This window comes from Paroedura picta, chromosome 1, assembly GCF_049243985.1.
Source record: "Paroedura picta isolate Pp20150507F chromosome 1, Ppicta_v3.0, whole genome shotgun sequence".
Classification (NCBI taxonomy): Eukaryota; Metazoa; Chordata; class Lepidosauria; order Squamata; family Gekkonidae; genus Paroedura; species Paroedura picta.
Window position 1 is genome coordinate 121,924,286 of NC_135369.1, and position 20,120 is coordinate 121,944,405.

The following is a 20,120-nucleotide window of genomic DNA, read 5'->3' on the forward strand; positions in this document are numbered from 1 at the left end:
GCCCTGCCCTCTCCAGACTCCACCCCAAAAACTCCAGGAATTTCCCAACCTGGAGCCAGCAACGAAAACAGCCCTGGAAAAGACCTTACCCCTCCCCCAGCCTTTTTACTCATAGAAACTCATCCTGGAATGCTGTGGTTGCCTAGAGACAGCCGCTGAGGGAATTCATTTCTTAAAGCTACAGACACTCCTTTTATCTTTTGGATTTTTTTTTAAACACAAGGAATTTTTTCCCAAATTTCACATTGTTCTGCACACTTGGAGCTGTTTCAGGTTTGTAGAAAGAACTGCCTTGCTCATGCAGAGCTCCAGTCACCAGATTAAAGTATCCTCAGATTTGGCCAATTTTGCTATTAGCATATAAATGGTATTTTTCTCAGGTCCCAGGAGCAATACATTGACATATTAGACACCACAGAAAGATTATTATTAACCAGATTCCAAAATGCCCACATTTTGATTATTGCTCCCTTTAATAATAAAGTGCTGTCAAGTCACAATTGATTTATGGCAATTCCATGGAGTGTCACTTCATTTGGTTTTCAAGGCAAAAAATGAGCATAGTTTGACATTGCCTTCTTCTGCATAGTTACTCTATTAGTGGTCTGACTATGGCTGACCCTGCTTAGGTTTCAAGCCCTGACTTCAGGTTACTCTGGGCTACATAAGATTTTTCTCAATTTAAGCCAAGACCAAAGCAATTTCTTTTCAACAATTTGTGATCTTTACAGAGTGGGGAAAGATTCTGAGAGGAAATGTTTTCTTATCTAAATAGTATTCAGACATAACAACAAACCATAGTCCATCACTGAGGGAATCAGCTTCACACATTCTCAGGTACATGCACTCCATAAATGTTTTACAGGGAATGAGGAAGTCTTCAATTTCTGAGTTGTGTATGATGGGAGGAGGGAATGGGAGTGAATCATGTGATAATGAGGGCTTCCCAAAGTTCATTCCTGTAATGACAGACCAAGGTTTGCCATTATGTCTGACTTCAGTGTCTTAGATGTAGAAATAGGAAATGACAAGGAAATTGTACTTGTTATGTTACTGACTGTAAAAAGTCTGAATTAAAAAGAAACATGGTAAGCCTTCTACAGTAAACATTCATCAGAACAGTTCTCACTGACAGTTTAGTAAATATTTCCAGGCTTGATCTCTTCACAGGTCATACTTTAGCTAAGGCATGGAAGAGGTTTCTGCTCTCCATCTTTTATTTGCACTGTTGTGTTCTTCAGGTAAAATAGTCTGAAAGGCAAAAGGCATGATGTCAAACAGCAGATATTTCCATTTCAGCATTTTCAAGCAATTGGACAGCCCCAAAACAATCACAAGACATAGTCTGGCAACTGGCAGTAGTCCAGGAGTGTGTGGACATGGGGATCACAATCAACAACATTGTGACTTCACTTCCAGGGACCCTCCCCACTGAAGTGATGTCATGCATCTCTAGGAATCACTAGAAACTTTATAGTAAACTATAGGGCTTCCAGTGATACCTAGAGAGCCATCGGTTCTGGGTTTTCCCCAGAAATGACATCATGCTATTGCCACTGGATATTTTTAAGTTATTTTTCTCCTGCAAGCTGCCCAAGTGATGGGGGGAAATTGGGATAGGAGATTACCCACCTCCAGTGGTAATCCAGAAACCCTAAGTTTCAAGCATCAAAACATTTTAAGGCAGAAACAGATAAATCACAAAGCAAACTACAAACTAAGCATAAGTATGTGAACCAAATTTTCCCATATAGTATAATTTCAGTCTCACAGAATTCAGTAGTAAAAATGTTTTCTAAGGATCTAGGGGCCAAATCTCACTGTTGGCAGTGGAGCCACCATTTTATTCAGTTATTTATATCAGTTATTTATAGTCTGCCTTTCTCACAGGAAGCTAGTGAGCAGTGCAATCACTAAATGGGATAGTCAATAACCAATGCATTAGGATTTTAGGTCTGGAACCCCCAGAAAGAACTGAAGCCATAGCATAAGTATTCACATGACACATTAAGCACTATAGAACTTATATGTACAGTAGGTTAAACACAGTATAGACTACAGTCCTTAATAATTTATCCAAGCAAGTTTGTAAAACCATTTTGCGCAGTGCAGCTCTCTTACCTGTACAGAAAAGCCCTCCTGAATAGTTCAATTCTTTCAAGTTTGCAGAAAGATGCTCATCCTGGATGCTTTAGGCTGATCCTACATTGAGCAGGGGGTTGGACTAGATGGCCTCTATGGATACCTCCGACTCCATGATTCTATAAGGCTGGGAGTGTGGGAGCTTTCCTGACCTCCTTGAGCTGGCCTTTCCACAATACGGGAGCCACAGTGGAAAAAGCACAAGGCTGGGATTTAAAAGTAATAGAAAAATACAGTGCGATATGATTATAGAGCAAGGCCCTGGGGTGCATTTGATCTTCCAAGCTACTTCTTCCCCCACAAACTCCTGCAGCTGATTCAGTTTGGGCCAAATCATATGTGACTCCAGAGAGCTGTGACTAATGTGCCATTTGCCTTTAAAGAACAGCAACATGGGGAGAATCTTTTTTAGGACTATAATGCAAAGAAAGTATTCTCTTCTTCTTCCCCATGGCATTTGCCCAGTGAGAATTGGTCCTCAGGGCTGATTTAAATCCATGGGGGTGGGGAGGGCTATTGTCCTCTTTCCCCTCTATCAAGGCTTAAAGCAGCCTGCCAGGGCCATTTCAGGTTTGAGGAAATAGCACAGGGCAGAGTTTATGTTCCCCCTTTCCCAGTATACAAAAGTATAACAAATAAGGAGCATTTGAGATTAATTATGATAAAATCTTCTAGCATGAGCTGCTGTAAGCTCTTTTACATGCATAGGTGCTCTTTGCACTTACAGATGAATGGGCATAGGCTGGGGATACTATCTGCTGCTGCAACTCCACTTTTCTGCCCAGATGTGGTCACTGTATACTTAAATATTCTGCTGTGTGATGGCATTGGGAAAGTGTCCCAGGTTCCTGTGGTTTGGACCATGGTATCTCTTAGCTGAGATGCCACTTTGTACATTGATAGGAAAAAGTAAAGCAGATTAAAAAGTCCAGACTTATTCCTAATATATGATTACACAGATGGTCCAAGCATGTTCTACTCTGTATTATATTGTATTTCAGTTAAAAGAATAACTATTGCACAGCACCAGTGCTTGGGGAATTAGGATTTCAGGTTCTCAAGAAGTATACCATGAGGGAAGGTTTACATCACCACTATCACATGCCGGTAGTGGATCTTTTGGAACATGAAAACTAATTCAGCCAGAATGATACAAACAAATATTTGGTTATATTCAACATTTTGTTACACCTGTAACTCTTCCTTGTTTACTTGGTATATAGATGTCCCGCAAAGCATATTTCAATGGACAGAGCTATATCTCGTCTAGTCAAAAAATTTCACCCTTTCATGCATTTGAAGGAGGATTTAATTTCAGAACATTACAGCCCAATGGATTGTTATTCTATTGTGCTGAAGGAGTAAGTATAGTTTTCTACTTTTAATAAAAATTATTTATTGTAAAATAAGTTGAACAAGTTTTAATGGTTGGGCTCCAAGAGGCTGTTTTCATGAGCACAAGGTATTTCAGTTTGCACAAAGAGAACCTACAATTTCTGATTTCCCCCTCCCCCCCTTTCCATTGTAACCTGCCACACCACATCCAAATCATTCCTGAAAGCCTTTGACCTTCCAAAGTGGCTTGGTCACATTTGCCTTGTGTGATGGATTTGTGGGAATTAAGCATAGCCTGCTTCCTATATACTAGAGCTACAGTATTTAACTTCTACTGACTGAAGAAGACACAATGAAAATGCTATGTACTGAAAAACCAAGCTGTATTGTATCCAGTTCTGGTTTGGGATTCTTGGTGCTAAAGAGGAGGAAATGTTGATTACTCAGGTCATACCTAAGAAAAATGAGATGAGCCAACATGACATGCCCCCGATGACCCTGAAGCCTGTTCTTCCACAACTGTATGGCCATCTATATGCACATGCACACTTCCCCAAGCTTCACAATGGGGTTATACCATCTGATTTCTATCTCTCCTCTGGATGCTGCCTATCAAATTCCTGGATCAGGGCACATTGCACCTTCTCTAGACTGTTGCAGTATCTGCTTTATATGGATTGGATTTGGCCCCACCTCTTCTTCAGCCTCCCTTTGGGTGTTCCCAAACAACTAAATAATTCCTTCTTTTAAGAAACGTGACCCTTTCCTACAAAATGATAAAAAATTCCCAGATGATGACCGCAAACCTAGTGTCCACTACAGGAGCATTGTAGGGGACAATGTATGGCTAACTGGAACAGAGTCTTCAGGGCACATTGGTTTTATATTTTATTTCTATGGTGCAAACAGGGAACAGGTATAACCATTTAAAAGGTATTTGATTGTTCTGCAAGCACTGTTACTGAACATGGTTCAAAGGATTAAGCCTGTAATGATCCAAGATAAAAAAAATCTACACATTCAGATGAAAATATAGAAAATACTTTCACACTGAACTATCTGCCTTGGATGAGGCTGTTTTCATGCCTCACATAGTAAATATAGCAGTTTTGATCCTTCGGTGGAATAAAAATAGATAAGCAGAGACTGGATAGGTTTGGGCAATTGGCATTCAAAAATCTGGTATATCATACAACCTCCCGCTTCAGAGTTTGAAATGCATTTTGGAGAAACAAGTTTTTAAAGAAGAAATACCCCTAGTATACCTGTGATCCTTATCCCCTTTTATTAATTTAACGCATCTGTTTCCCAGCATTCTGAAGCATAATGCAACATACAAAGCACATAAAACAGTTAAAAGGAAAACATTTGTAATAGTTAATCATCAATAAAAATAAATGTAGAACAGCATTTCACAGATTGGCAGCCACATGCCTTAAAAATAAATTTTGGATTAATTGTGAAAAGCAGACAAAGAAAAGCACCTACAAACCTCTTTGGGATAGGGTATTCCATGGCTCTGGCCAAACTGCAATGAAGACTCAGCCCTATGAAAGTCTTTCTCTTCCAAAAAGCACTTGTGTCTAATCTCCATACCGTGGGTATTTTTTTAATACAATAGTGATTTCTGAATAACTTTCTGAATAACTATCGAGAGAAAAACATAGGTATATATGAGGAGTTTGTATTGCATGGCTAACATGTTTTCCAAGAAGAATGTATAATCTGCTTTTTACAGCAAGTAAAAAAAAAGTCTAACCTGTGTGGAAATATATGTTGCTCACTGATTAATTAAAGTAAACAAAAATATTACAAAAGTCTTCACAGCATTTTCTTTTGCTGCCATTTGGGCCCAATACTGTGTTTTCTGTGTTTTTCAGTCAGACATGTTCTCCATTTCCATGGATAAAGGAGCTGTTGTTTTAAATGTAAAGGGAGTCAAAGTTCAGGCAGCAAACAGAGCTTATAATGATGGGAAATCCCATTTTGTCATTACATCTGTCTCAACAGAAAGGTAATGGGTTCAGTGTTTTTTATTATGTCCAACATCTTATTACATTTGTAGTTCATTATTCTAGTTGTTGCTTGGAAACCAAAAAGCCGTGCTCCTTTTTCCAGAGTAAGCTCTACTTCAAGGAAGTCAGCATGTCAGATTTTCTGAGAGATAAAAACTAGTAGGACACTTGACCACCGTGTAGGGCTAATTTTGGATTTTCCGTAGCACATTAACAATCCCATCCTTTCATCACAGCATCAATGTATACCATCACACCTGTCAAAATATTAGGTACAACCACTTCCACCACCTACCAAAAAAGGTGCAGCTCAGTGGCTGTGTACAAATGAATATGAGGGTGGGATGACACGTCACACAGCCCCTTCATGCCTTTTCAGCCAGGCATATTAATACATGATATGACTCCTTAGGGATTTTTATTCGGATTGGTGTTTTTTCAACTTGTTTGTAAATGGCTCTGAATTAAGGGAGAGTAATGAGGTGGCCAATGGGGTCGCGATGGGTCGGACACAACTTCGCACCTAACAACAACCTAACAATGAGGTGGCCAAATTATATAGGGTGGTGAAAGCAAAAACAGATTGCACAGAACTCTAAAAGGATGTCTCAAAACTGGGGGGATGGGCAATAAAATGGCAAATGAAATTTAGTGTGAGCAACTGTAATGCCTATTGGGGCAAAAATCCTGGCTCAACATACATACTGATGAGATCTGACTTGGCAGCAATATACCAAGAAAGAGATCTCGGGGTGGTAGTGCATAGCTCTGCAGAAATATTAACCCAGTGTACAGCTGCTATGAAAAAAGGCACATTTTATACTAACCATAATTATTTATTAATTAGATTTTTATACCGCACTCCCATAAAGCTCAGGGTAGTTTACATATAATGTCATGGGATGATACATGAAACAACCTAAACATATAATATAATCAAAAGTAACATCAACAATAATCCAACAGTGGTTCTAAACCAAGACAATTTTAATGGTTTTGATCAACAACAATATAATAGAATGGCAACTTAGATAAGGCCCCCACAGAGGTCAGACTGGTTCAGGCCAAGGAGCGGATGTCTGAGGTGGACTTGTGGATATTATTGGGCTTGGTCAGGCGAATGCCTGGTGGAAGGGCTCCCTTTTGCAGGCCCTGCAACATTGTGGGAGTTCAGCTAGGGCCCTGATCTCTTCAGGGAGCTCGTTCCACCAGGTGGGGGCCAGAACAGAAAAAGCTCTGGCCCTTGTTGAGGACTGACACACTTCTTTGGGGCCAGGGATCACCAACCAGCGTAATGCTCTTTGCGGGGTATAGGCAGAGAGACGGTCTCTCAGGTACACTGGGCCCAGATCTCATATGGCCTTGAAGGTAAGAACCAAAACCTTAAAACTGGCATCATCATACTTTCCCTGATATAAATCCATAATGAAACCACACTTGGAATATTGTGTACAGTGCTGGACACCACACCTGAAAAAGTATATTGTAGAGCTGCAAAAGGTGAAGAAATTATACAAGGAGTGAAGAGAGTGGAGAGGGAGAAGGTTTTCCCCTAATAATACTAGAACCTGGTGTCAGTCATTGAAGGTGAAGAGGGGGAGAGTCAGGACAGAAAAAAGGTACCACTTCTTCACACACTGATATTTGCTGGCATAAGTAATGGTGATGGTCACCAACTTTGGAAGTTTTAAAAGGGGAGTGAACAAATTCAGGGCTATCCTTGGCTACTAGTCGTGACAAATATCTACCCACTCTACTACCAGAAGCAGTATGTCTCTTTGCATCAGTTACTGGGGAGCACGGGCAGGAGGGTGCTGTTTCAGTCATCCTGCTTGTGGACTTCCTAGAAGCAGCTTGTTGGTCATTGTGTGAGCAGAACACTGGAATAGATGGACCAGCGGTCTGATCCAGCAGGGCTCTTCCTTTCTTACTTTCTCCCTGAAATATGATAGTAGTTCAATAAGATGTCTCCCATTTCATGTACCTTCTATAAAATGCGGTTGATGGATACTGGGATTTACAGATATGCTTACAGCATTATTTCAGAAGACACTCCTTGTTAATGGTGCCACCTAGTGACTTGCTCATCAAACTTCAGCATTGCAGAAACACTGTTAAGGCTGTAAAAAAAAACATAGTTTTTTCCCTGCAGGCTTGAGCTTTTGGTTGATGGAAAAAAGCAGAGCACACAGAATTCAGCAGAAGACAAAACAGAGGAAAAGCCTGTGAGCCCCAAGAAGTTCTACTTTGGTGGTTCTCCCATCAGTACTGAATTTGCTAACTTTACTGGCTGTATAAGCAATGCCTATTTAACAAGGTATGTGCATTTCAACTCATATGTGTCCTTTTTCATTAGCCAAGGTGTAACAGGCTCAACTTTCTGGGCTGGGCTGCTAGTTTAGTTCCTGACTGGGTGCAGGATTCAATGCCATCTTAAAAAGAAGTATATTATATTTGAATAGCAAAGCCAAATCTTTGGTTACTTAAATCTGGCTACTGGAGCTGTGAGTGAGCAAGACAGATCTATCTACAAACTTGAAAAGTGCCCTAAGTTTGCAGGAAAATGTATCTGGGAGTTTAAATAGCCTAAAATAATAAAAAGAACTCCTGAAGCTTTAACAGATTTGCTCAGTGGCTGATGCTAAGCAACCACAATATCTGAATTGGGTCCATGTGAATAAAAGGTAAAGGGAGGGGGAGGGCCCTTCTTGGGCCTATTTTGGTCTTGGGGGGAGGTCTGGCTAGGGTTGCCAGATCCAGATTGTGTCATTCTTGGAGATTTGGGAGAGGGAGACTGAGGAAGGGAGAGGCCTCAGCAAGATATTATGTCACAGAATTCCAAAGCAGTTATTTTCTCCAGGGGGACAGATCTCTGCATCTTGATTTCAGTTGTAATTCTGGGAGATCTCCAGGTCCCACCTGAGGTTGGCAACCCACCTAGGCCTGGAAGCAACCTCTGGAAGCTTGATATCATCCAGCTTTCACAGCTCAACTAGGTCTGGCTGCTTGCTGTGGTTCAACAGTAGCTATCCTATGAAATCAGTGTGGTGTGGCAGTTAGAGCTTCAGAGTACAGTCTGAGAGACCCAGGTTCAAATCCCCATCTTGCTGTGGAAGCTCATGGGGTGATTTTGGACCAGGCATATACCTCACAGAGTTGATAGGCAGATTAAAGGAAAGGAGGAGAATAATGTCATCTGTTTTGGTCCTCACTGTAGAGAAATGAAGTATATCCTTATCCATTGTTGTTCCTCTATATATTTATGAAACAGCCTGGGGGTGGGACATGTCCGACTGTCCAAGTTGGAATAGAGCCAATCAGGGTGCAGCCAGCTTTGCCCTGATAGGCCCTGCCCCTGCAGCTCCCGCCCTCTGTCCCCGGACTCTAGCTTCTTTGCTCTCAGACGCCTCAGTACCTGGAGCCAGCAGCAGGTAAGGGGGGAGGGCCCCGGGCAAAGGGTCGTGCTGGAGGGCTTGCAAATGAGGGCCTCCTGGCCTGCTGACTGCCTCCTAAGGAGCTCTGTCCCAGCCCTGATAACGAGCTGCCCAGCCCCCGCCTGCCCCACTTGATCTGGCTGCGAGCTGCAGCCCAAAGCCACTTTAAGCTGCCTGGCCAGGGGCCAGGGGAGGGGGCCCTTTCAAGGCCCATTCTTAGGAACGGGCTTTGAAGCTAGTAAATAATATAGCTGAAGATGGGAGGAAGTTTTTTAATGACTGAGAAGCAGAGAATGAGGAAAAGAAAGGGAACAGGATATGAAGGTTGTCAGGAGGAGGGAAAGAGAAAATAATGGAGGGAGGAGAATACAGGCGTAAGGTGCCACCTCCACAGTCGGTGACGATTCCTACCATGCAAGTGGGCCTGGACCACAATTTTCCTAGGTGGAGGCTGCTGAGTGGGGGAGAAAGAGAGCTTAGACGGGATGATAAGAATAGTTTGGCTGTTGGGTAGGAAGGAGAGTTGCCAAATTCAGTTTAGCAATTTCCTAGAGAATGACAGGGGGAGAGCCTGGGCAGGTTGGGATTTGAAGAGGGAAGGGACTTCTGAGGGGCATAATGCCATAGATGGTATCTTCCGAAGCAGGCATTTTCTCCAGGGGAACTAGGGTTGATAACCTCCAAGTGGGAGCTGGAGATCATCTGGAATTAGAACTGCTCTCCAGATGACAGTTCAGTTTCCCTGGAGTAAATGCTTGATTTTCAGGGTGTACTGTATGGCATTATACCCTGCTGAAGTCACTTTCCTCCCCTAACTTCACTGCCCCAAGGCATTACCCCAAGTCTCCAGGAATTTCCCAAACTGGAGATGGCAGCCCTAATGGGAGAACTGATTTCTGTAGTAGGGAGTTCTGTTGAAATTCCAGATCTCGACACCCTGCCTGGGCACTGGTGACCCTAAAAGGAGAGGAGGAAACAGGAAAAGGGGACAAGCTATAAGAGCTTTCAGGGAAGAAAAAGAGGCAATAGTGGAGGTTGGGAAAATGAGATGCCTCCTGTAACTCCTTGCAGGTTTCCATTTGTATCCTTCTAATTGATCTCAGTGGGTTTATAATGATTTGTTTAGGATTGCACTGTCATTTACATAGATCAGTTTACATTTCAGTTAGTCAGATCAAACTACCGACTATGCAATATGAATTAATGAGATGGAAACACCGTCTCATTGATTTCTGAAAATGTACTTTGTCTCGTTAGCCACTTCAGTGGAGCAAAACAACTGGTTAGCCGGACTTTTCAAAAAGAAAATCCTCTAGTTTGAGTTTCTGCCATGGTTTTAGCTGATGAGCATACCAATAAACAGTGATTACAGCTGCAGTTGCAAAGACAAGTTTGCACCACTCCACCTAAAGCAGTTATCCATTATATTTTTAGCTGTTAGTCACCTTGGAGGCCAAAAAGGCCAAGTAAAAATCTTGATAATAAATAATAAGCAAACAGTTCTGCTAGAGCTCTCATGGCCTTTGATAATATTGAGCATAGTATCCTACTGAACTACCTGTCAGCAGTGAGAGTTCATCTTTCACATAGAGACTCAGGAAACCTAACAGTCTGTGCAAGGTGCCATTTAAGACCCAAGAAAAGAAGGAAAACAAAATGAGCTGCTTCACACACGGATTTTCCTCTGTATGGACAGCAGGACCCCCTGCTGTTTCAGAGAGTATTAGCATGACTCAATTTTCTCCTTTGAGCAGCGACAGGAAAATCTCCTTTGGTCCAGCTCATTAGGGAAAATGTGGGAGTGGCTATGGGGGTGTCCACGTGGGCTCGCATCTAGTACAGGGAAGGGGCCAAGGTAAGCTTTACAATGCTGCTCCACAGGGAAGGGGGAATTCCAAGGTGCAAGAGGGCAGGAATGCACCAACACCACAGAAGGAAGGGGGATGGGAAGTGATTGAAGGTTGGCATCATCAGAGAGTGGCTTGGCAATAGGATATGTGGTGACCAGTCCCACCCTTCCCTTTGTGGAATCTGCCCACAATAATAATAGTGCAACAGTCTTGGACTGGGTCTAATTTCAGTGATGGCACAAGTACAACCTGATCCCATAAGCAAAAAAAAAAGTCTTTTGATTTTAATTGAAGTTGATATATCTTTTTAAATAGTAACTGTGATACAGCTGGCACATCAGTTCTGGGTATACTGTTGTATCAGTGAACATCTAAGCAATGAAATGCATTTTAAGAACAACCTGTTTGCTTTCTGTGTTGTTATTGACATCCCACTGGGTACTCTTTTTGCAGATGTTTTAAAGGGCATTATGTGTTGCATATGGTGCAAAAGTTTTAAGGAAATCTAACAAAAGAGTATGCTGTACTCAAACTGTGTAATTTGGAGTACTTCTTCAAATACACTTTTTAAAAATCTGTCACCTTTTGACATTTTATTGTTTGATGATTCTGTGTGCCCCATGTAAAGTCATAGTATCAAGCCGATATCCTGATAGTTATTGTTTCTATAGGTATATTTAAATCTGTTGGTAATCACCACCTTTGGAATGGGATGGGGCTGAAGAATGTAATGAATGTACTCACAAGGTGTAATAGTGATAATAACAGCAATAAACCGAAAGAACATTAATTAATAACCTCAGCATGGTTAATAACCTCAACAGAACCATGGTTAGTTAGTTCAGGGCATTTGAATCATGGGAGGGAGGCTTCGGGACTCAGTGGATGTTGCCTGGAAGAAGAGCTCTCCTTTGCAGGGCCTGCAGAATTGTTCTAGTTCCTTTAGGGCACTGATTTCCGGGAGCTCATTCCACCAGGTGGGGACCAGGACAGAGAAAGCTCTGGCCCTGGTTGAGGCCAAGCAAGCTTCCTTGGGGCCAGGGATCACCAGCCAGTTGGAGGGGGTGAACCATAAAGCTCTTTGAGGGGTATAGGCAGAGAGGCAGTCCCTCAGGTTCACTGGGCCCAGATCATGTATGGCCTTAAAGGTGGTTACCAGAACATTAAGCCTGATCCAGAATTAGACTGGTAACCAGTGCAGCTGTTAGAGAATGGACTGAATGTGGGACCTCCATGTAGTTACTGTGAGGACCCTGGCCACTTCATTCTGGTCCCGCTGTAGTTTCCAGACCAAGGTTAAGGGTAGGCCTGTGGAGAGTGAGTTGACCATCACGTGAATCATTGTGGATAAATGTTCTGGTGCCAAATAGGTCACTAGTAATTTGGCTTGGGAGGGAGGCATCAAGGATCATGCCCACAGCTTTTTGTCAGCTTTATACCTTGGAACAGAATTGGGATCTTAATTTGTATCATAATAACACAGATCCTGGCCCAGCAGAGGTGGACTGTATCTGCAATAATATTTTATTGTTGTCGGCCAAGGAAAAACAATGATGTCATGTTACCATACATAATTTTCTCCTGTAATGTATGTATATGGCACATGCGTATCTTATAGATAAGACTTATTTTAATTTTTAAGGTGCTCTTTTTAAAGGAAGAATAAAACTCTCTCTTTGCCAAATCATAGCTGGCAGTTGGTAATAGTATTGTTCCTATTTTAAAAATACAGATTGGATCGAGATGTCGAAGTGGAAGACTTCCAGCGTTACTCTGAGAAGGTCCAAGTATCCCTTTATGGATGTCCTGTTGAATCTCCTCCAGTTGCCCTTTTACACAAGAAAAGAAAAAATTCATACAAATCCAAAGGAAGCCACAATAAAAGAGTTAGTCAAATATATCAAATGCATTAAAATAATCACATGTAATCAGATAAGTAATATCTGTAGTATAGCAGAATTCATGGGTAGTCCTTATAGCATCCAAAAATGGTAGACTGCTTACTGTATAGCTGGTTAGCTGTTTTGAAACTACACAAATAATTAATCATGCATGTATCATTTCCCCCGAGACAATCCATAAACCATACAGAAAAGAAGCAATATTTCTAATCAACATCCAATCAAATTAGGCAGGTGTGATGAATTTTCATTAAAGATTCCATGACCATCCTGAATAATTCTTCCTCCTGCGCTCCAAATGTTAAGTTTAGATATTCTTTGTAAGCCTTAAGGAACCTGATCTTTTCCTGATTGGCATTCAGTAAAAAAAAACTGAAGGCTGATTAATATATATAGTTTATAAAAGGTACATGTATTTATTTACTTTATTGCTAGCTCACCTTTCTCATTGAGATTCAAGGCAGATTACACAGTATAAAGCAATGCAATCACATAGTATGATTCACCCAACAAACAATGCAATGTGACTGTGATAAGAAAAATCAGAAACAATACAAAAGAAGTATCAGATATATGTTGTGAACAATGCAAACAAAAGCAGAATCAAAAAAGTTGAAACAAATGCAGTAAGAGCAAAAGAATACATAAAATAAAGAATATAATAGATTATTAGGGTTACCTGGGTTTGGAAATTTTGTAGAGAAGCCTTGGTGAGGGCAGAGTTTGTGAAGGGGTGTATCTCAACAAGGTATAATACCATAGAGTCCACTGTTCAGAGTAGCCAATTTCTTCATGAGAACTGATCTCTGTTGTCTGTGGATCAGTTGTAATTCCAGGGGTTTTCCAGGTCCAACTGGAGGCTGGCTACCCTGATGGTTTTTTTTTATAAGAGTGCATTGTATTATACTGCAGCCCTGTTTTCAAAGGATACTTCCTGCCTTTGTATTTGTTTGCTATGCTGCTAAACCAGAAGACTGAGATATTTATTTCACCTGCTTGGTGGGGGGATGGGGGTCCAGACTAGATATGACTGCTGACATGTATGTTTAACCACAGTTCTGCCCCAATCATCTGTAAAGCAGAGGAATTGTGTCCATATTTTAACAGCAACACAAATTGCAGCCATTCTTTATGGCTTTCTTTGTATTAAGGTTGGAAAAGACAATGAAGAACACTCACAGTTTCCAGCTGGCATGAAAGAAATAGATCAAGATCTGGGAACTCAAGCAGACCCACACTGCCGCTTCTCAAATACACCAAAGGCAAAAGAACATGTGTATTTATTTGGGGGAACAGCAAACAGCCGGCAAGAATTTGATTACTTACCAAAGGATTTCAGCAAAAGGTATAGTGTGCAAATACTTCTAGTGCAAAACACTTTTAAACATATTCAACATTTTATAAATATAAGGTAGAAAATGCACTTCTAAACAGAGTAATTTTTTACATCAGTCTTTTTCTTTTTATGCCATATGGATTTTTTGTTTTATTTTGTATGAAAATATTCATTGGTGCTCATTAAAATAAAATGCAATTTTTATTTGACAGATCTCAGTTCTCCATTAGTCTGAAGACTCACTCCTCTCATGGAATGATTTTCTATGTCTCTGATCAAGAAGAGGAAAATTTTATGGCCCTTTTTATTGCCCATGGACGTCTAGTTTTTATGTTTAATAGTGGCCACCGAAAATTAAGAATTAGGAGCCAAGATAAGTACAATGATGACCAGTGGCACAATGTAAGTCTAGAAAAGAAAACTTATAGTTTAGAAAATTGCCTTTCCAACAAAGAAAAGGGTTAGGCTGTTGGATTACCCTAAGTCAAAATTATGGGATGGAACGAGAACTGTTGATTTTTTCCCTCTTCTTTCCTTCCTTCCAGCAGTCTTTTCTGATTAGATTTAGGCTAATTCTGCATGGACTTTTTTTTTCCTGCTGTTGATCCTGATGAACTGAAATTGATTTGAACATGAGTCTTTATGCTCCCTCCCTCCCCCCCCCCTACACACACTTGAAACAGAAATGCATCTGCACTTGAGCACAAGGCTGCTCTTCCTAAAGGAGTGGGTGGGTGGGGGAGCTGGGCCAGCAGCAGCCTCTCACAGAATGAGACAAATCTTCTGTGAGAAGTGTGGATTCTGGAGCACAGTCAATTTAAACCTTTTAAAAAATAAATCTTGGGAGGGAAATCTTGCAACCTGGAACTAGGAAGTCTTAGAACTGGTGTCCAACCAATCAGGGATTCAAATGTGCTCTTTCACTCACATAGGACCTCGTTATAGATTGCCTTTCCCCAGATATTTCACATTCAACCTATGAAATATCCAATGTGCAACTACAGATTTTCTTTTCATGCAATAGCATTGTTGAAAATTTAAGATTATCTCGAGCAAAAGAAAAATGGCATAAGCCTGAAAATTCAAATGTGGCAAACAGAAGTATGACCAGCAGTGCAATCCTAAACACAGAGGTCAGTGGGCTTAGAAGGGTATAACTCTGTTTAGGGTTGAACTCTAAGATTCCCATCCTATGAAAGTTTTCCCAAAACTATTGCATGAATGTATAAGAAGCTAAGATACATTCCACTCTGTTGTTTGAGGGTAGAATATAAAATGAAATGTTTGATCAGGAGCCTTTTGCATTTAAGCAAGTGGAGGAAGAGTTATCCCAGAAGGAAGACTTCAGAGTTACCAAATAAATCCCACAATGTTCTATTCAAATTTATTTTTGTATAATTACAAATTTCCTAGTCTCTTTACATTAAGCATTTTGCTTTTTTTCTTGCAAGGTGATGTTCATTCGGGAAACAAATACTGGTCGTTTGGTAATTGATGGTCTTCGAACATTAGAAGAAAATCTTCCTTCTTTTGACAATGCGTGGCAAGTCACTACACCCTTTTATGTAGGGGGTGTGGCACCAGGAAAAGCTGCCAAAAATATCCAGGTGAATTGATAAAATGTGCAGTATTTATTAAGGGGTAATAAAAATTAATGTAATCATTTAATCAGATGCAGACAATTCAGTTTTTTTTTTTTAGTGCACTTTGGAGAATGACAAATAAGAACTTTTGAGACTACCTCACAAGATCTAAACAAGATCTAGATATTACCAGACAACCTTGCCTCCACCCACCACCCCAGCTTAGGGCCCTTTACAAAACACTGAATGAAAGCAGGTAAATAATAAAAGGATTTGAACACCTTCGGATTCTGCCATGCAGTGAATATTAATTCCTCAAGCTTGCAAACCTATAGCCATTTTACAAAGCATCTCTGCATCTCTGAGAAGGCCCTGGCAACTAGAAAGAATACACACTGCATTTGAATCTATTGATATATTCTGGATGACTGCTATTTGCAAGCTGTGGCAGAAGTATGAATCCCCTGAACATAATTTTAAGTAACTCCTAAGCAGATATATTCCCTTCTAAGACCACTGGAGTGAATGGACATCGAAGGGTGTAACTTTGCATAAAATTGAACTGACTATTAGCTAGGCATTTTGACACTAAGTACAGCGTTATGCAACAGTGTCAGTACAGACCGGTATCCCCATACCTATGTGAGCCTGTGGCCAGTATTATACTATTATTATATATAAGGTTTAAATTCTCAATACTTATAAAATTGATAAATATACTGAAGACTCAGAGGACTTGTCACTGGTGAAAGAATATCACTGAAAACGGATATTACCTGGATTCTGTTTTGACAGAAGTTCTAGAGAATAAAGCAATAAGGAAAACTACAAAAAAGGACACTTTTCTTTCGTTTATGAATATATTTATTGTATTGCCATTGGATAGGTCTGTTTCTCTCTGTTTGGTTTAATTATTAGACCGTCCTTATGCTCTTGTATGATACTTTCATATTATTTATAACCAATTTTAAAGTTGATGAGCATGGAAGGACCAAAGGATTTGTGTCTTTCTCAGTCCTGAAACGTAATCTCAATTTTATTTTTGTTTTTTCAGATTAACTCAGTCTATAGTTTCAGTGGTTGTCTTGGCAGTTTACAGCTCAATGGAAGGCCAGTCATGTCTCCTTCACAGACATTTAGTGTAACTCCTTGCTTTGAAGGACCATCAGAAGAAGGAACATATTTTTCTTCTGAAGGAGGATATATTATTCTTGGTAATGTGTACTGTGACCATTTTAGCAAATAATGCCCAATATTGATATTATTTGTCGATTGGAAGTATGAAAAACAAAACAAGAATCTATTTTAGTAATTCCTTTGAACACATTTCATTTGTAATCCTAAACTGCTAACAGAATCCTAGAAATTACTTTTACCCATAGCAGCAAAAATAGCAGATTGTGTAGCTGCAGCTGGAAAAAAAATCTTGTCTAGCAAACAGGCCAAATGATCAAACTGTGTCTCCAACCAGATAAAACCTCATTTTGGCCTAATATTGATGAGGAAAGGTATATACAAAATCATGGTGGCTCTCCTGTGATAGTAGCTACAGTGGAAAAAATTAGGAATTCCTTTTTCTTTGTACATACTCTTTCATATTGGCCTTACTACACTCAGAGCTTACTTTCAAGTATCATTCAATTGAAATTGGTATTGCGTTAATTCAAAATCTGTGACTGCACTCCACACTTTTCTTTCTCTGACTTTCTCTTGGTAATTGCAAAGTATCTGTTCTGCATACTACTGAGGAAAACTGGATAGTGTCACAGCACTGGGTTGGAGGAATTGTGCCATGGTTTGTCTCTCCTTAGTGGTCAGTTTCACACAGGATGTGCTTTTGAAATAGGAAATAGGGATTTTTCATGCTGCATTTACTCTCTGATAGCGATTTTTGCAAAATGTTAGTGGTTCTCCCCTCTTCATCTGTGTACAAGATTCACAATTGCTTAGGTTTCCCATCTTGTCTATTTGTTTTTGTTTTTTGAAGGAGAGGAATAAGTCTGCCAATACTGATAAATGTTGCTTATGTGTGTGAGAGTATTTTTTAAAACAAAGAAAACAATGCCCTCAGGAGGTGGAGCCATGTTCAGCTGGGAAGTGAACCTTCTGCTTCTTTTCTTAAAAGGAATGCCATTCTCTCTCTTTCTCCTTCCTTGCTCCCAGGAGTCAACTTGAGGCAAAACTCATCATATAACAGTTGAGCTACCAGCCATGGCAGGCAAACCAGAGAGAAGGTCTGGCTGCTCATTTGCTCTGGCAGGAGGCAGGCATTGGCGCGTCCTCCCCAGTGGGCTTGGTGTGCCATAAGAGCAAAACAGACAGTATAAACCTTACAGGTGATGGGCAGAATCGCAAAGATGTTAGGATTAAATGACTGGCAGCCATTTAAGCAATTATTTTGCTCCCTGCCACTTCGAATTAAAGGGAAATGAAACAGGTCAATGAAATGGCTGGCAACCATTTCAGCCTAACACCCAGACACACTCCTCTGTTCCCAGGTTGAAATGGCCAACAGCCATTTTAGCCAGCCCTTTTGCTTCCCCCACTGGGAAGGGACCAGTTAAAATAGCCACTGGCCATTTCAACCCAAGAGCAGAGAAGCGCACCCAGATGTTAGGCTGAAATGGTTTAACAACTGAAAGACAGAGGGAAACCTGAATCAAACTAGAGAAAAATCCAAGATAATATCCAGTGAAGGCTCCTCCCACAAACCTGTTAGAACTGGACCAAATTTTGGCTCATTACATGGTTCATGCCCATCCCTATTACAGAAACAGGCACCCTTTGAGTAAGACGACTAGAACTGAAGACTCACATTCCAAGATGAAATCGACAGAAATATAAACTGTAATTTTTTGTTTCAGAACAAGTTATTAACTTCATAACTATTGTTTAATTAAGAACGTTCTCTTCCATACAGATGAATCTTTCACCTTGGGACTGGACTTTGAAGTTGTTTTTGAAATTCGTCCTCGAAGTAGTTCAGGAATCCTAATGCATGCACACAGTGTAAACAGGGAGTTTCTGAACATACATATGAAGCAAGGGCAGGTATGACAAAGGACTTTCATACTCTTATCTCTTTTACTTCCAAATCAAGAGTTCTGCATTCTTTTAAGCATGTTGTATACAAACCAAATTCACATTTAATATCAATGTTCTTTTAAGTAGCCCCATTTCATCACAAAAGGCAAAATATATCAATAATTGCATTTCCTCAGTTTCAGGACTGTACATCAAAGTTCTTCATTTCTAAGCTCTATAACATTTTCATGTTGAGATGAAAGCAAAGAATGCTGACATTTTCATGCTGCTACCTTATGAAAGCATTAGTAATTGGTAACCATGACAGATGGTCATATGGGGGGGGGGGGGTTGTTCACACAGATCAAGTTGATCATTTTTTATCATGTGAAATATCAGAAGTCTATTGAGGCCTGTTTCAGAAAAGCATGAGGGAACTTTTTCTTAAGTGGAAGTGTATGGCCTCAGAAAAGAAAGGTTTTCTAAGAAGTTTCTTATATACTATACTAGAGTTTGCTAATCTATTTTTAATTTTAAAAGAGTGCTTCAAATATTTGAGCTGAACACTGCATAGGGGAGGTAACAGTATGATCTGACTGCCCCAGCTCAAATTCTACTTTAGCCAAAATCTTCCTGTGTGGCCTTTAGGGAAAATGTATATTTTGCAGCCTCAGCTCCATCTGCATTACATATATGGGAAAAGGAGCTACTTATCTGCTTATGGGGCTTTTACAAGAATCATTGAGGCAGTTTAACTAAGAAGCCAATCCAGTAGATTTCTTATGCTTGAATGTTAAGTTGAACAGCTCTTCTACAAGTCCAGCTCCTGTTCATGGAAGGAGTCCTACGAAAAGGAAGGGTCGGTGCCAATAACTTCTCATGCACAAGCAGGCAGAGACAGGGCAGGAGCTGCTCTAAGTGGCTCAGCCTCTGTAAGTAATTATTGCTGTGTTTCTATAAAAGACCAAGAGTCCAGTAACACCTTAAAAGACTAATATTTTTTCTGATACTGTGCTGTTTCATCCGAAGTGTATTAACCTTTTTTTACACAGAGGTCCATGCTAACATATTCAACAGATCTGAAATTATATTACTACAGTTTGTTTGCATGATACCTCCCCAATATTCATTCAGTATAAAGGTAAAGGTATCCCCTGTGCAAGCACCGGGTCATGTCTGACCCTTGGGGTGACGCCCTCTAGCGTTTTCATTGCAGACTCAATACAGGGTGGTTTGCCAGTGCCTTCCCCAGTCATTACCGTTTACCCCCCAGCAAGCTGTGTCCTCATTTTACCGACCTCGGAAGGATGGAAGGCTGAGTCAACCTTGAGCCGGCTGCTGGGATTGAACTCCCAGCCTCATGGGCAAAGCTTTCAGACGGCTGCCTTACCACTCTGCGCCACAAGAGGCTCTTCAGTATAAGACAATTCAGTATAAGACAATTTATTTTTTAAATTTATTTATATTTCGACTTATAGGCCATTGCTGCAGGTTACATTT

General features: G+C 40.5%; 1 protein-coding gene across 1 annotated transcript in view; it reads left to right on the plus strand.

Moving 5' to 3' along the window:
- The window catches only part of LAMA4 (laminin subunit alpha 4), a 117,118-nt gene that overhangs the window by 89,345 nt on the left and 7,653 nt on the right, over nucleotides 1–20,120 (plus strand). The window contains exons 27-35 of the mRNA XM_077301695.1: nucleotides 3,366–3,503; nucleotides 5,358–5,491; nucleotides 7,645–7,809; nucleotides 12,509–12,662; nucleotides 13,829–14,022; nucleotides 14,226–14,415; nucleotides 15,465–15,620; nucleotides 16,651–16,810; nucleotides 18,517–18,647. Coding sequence (XP_077157810.1) covers nucleotides 3,366–3,503; nucleotides 5,358–5,491; nucleotides 7,645–7,809; nucleotides 12,509–12,662; nucleotides 13,829–14,022; nucleotides 14,226–14,415; nucleotides 15,465–15,620; nucleotides 16,651–16,810; nucleotides 18,517–18,647 — 1,422 coding nt within the window. The remainder of the gene's footprint in view (nucleotides 1–3,365; nucleotides 3,504–5,357; nucleotides 5,492–7,644; nucleotides 7,810–12,508; nucleotides 12,663–13,828; nucleotides 14,023–14,225; nucleotides 14,416–15,464; nucleotides 15,621–16,650; nucleotides 16,811–18,516; nucleotides 18,648–20,120) is intronic.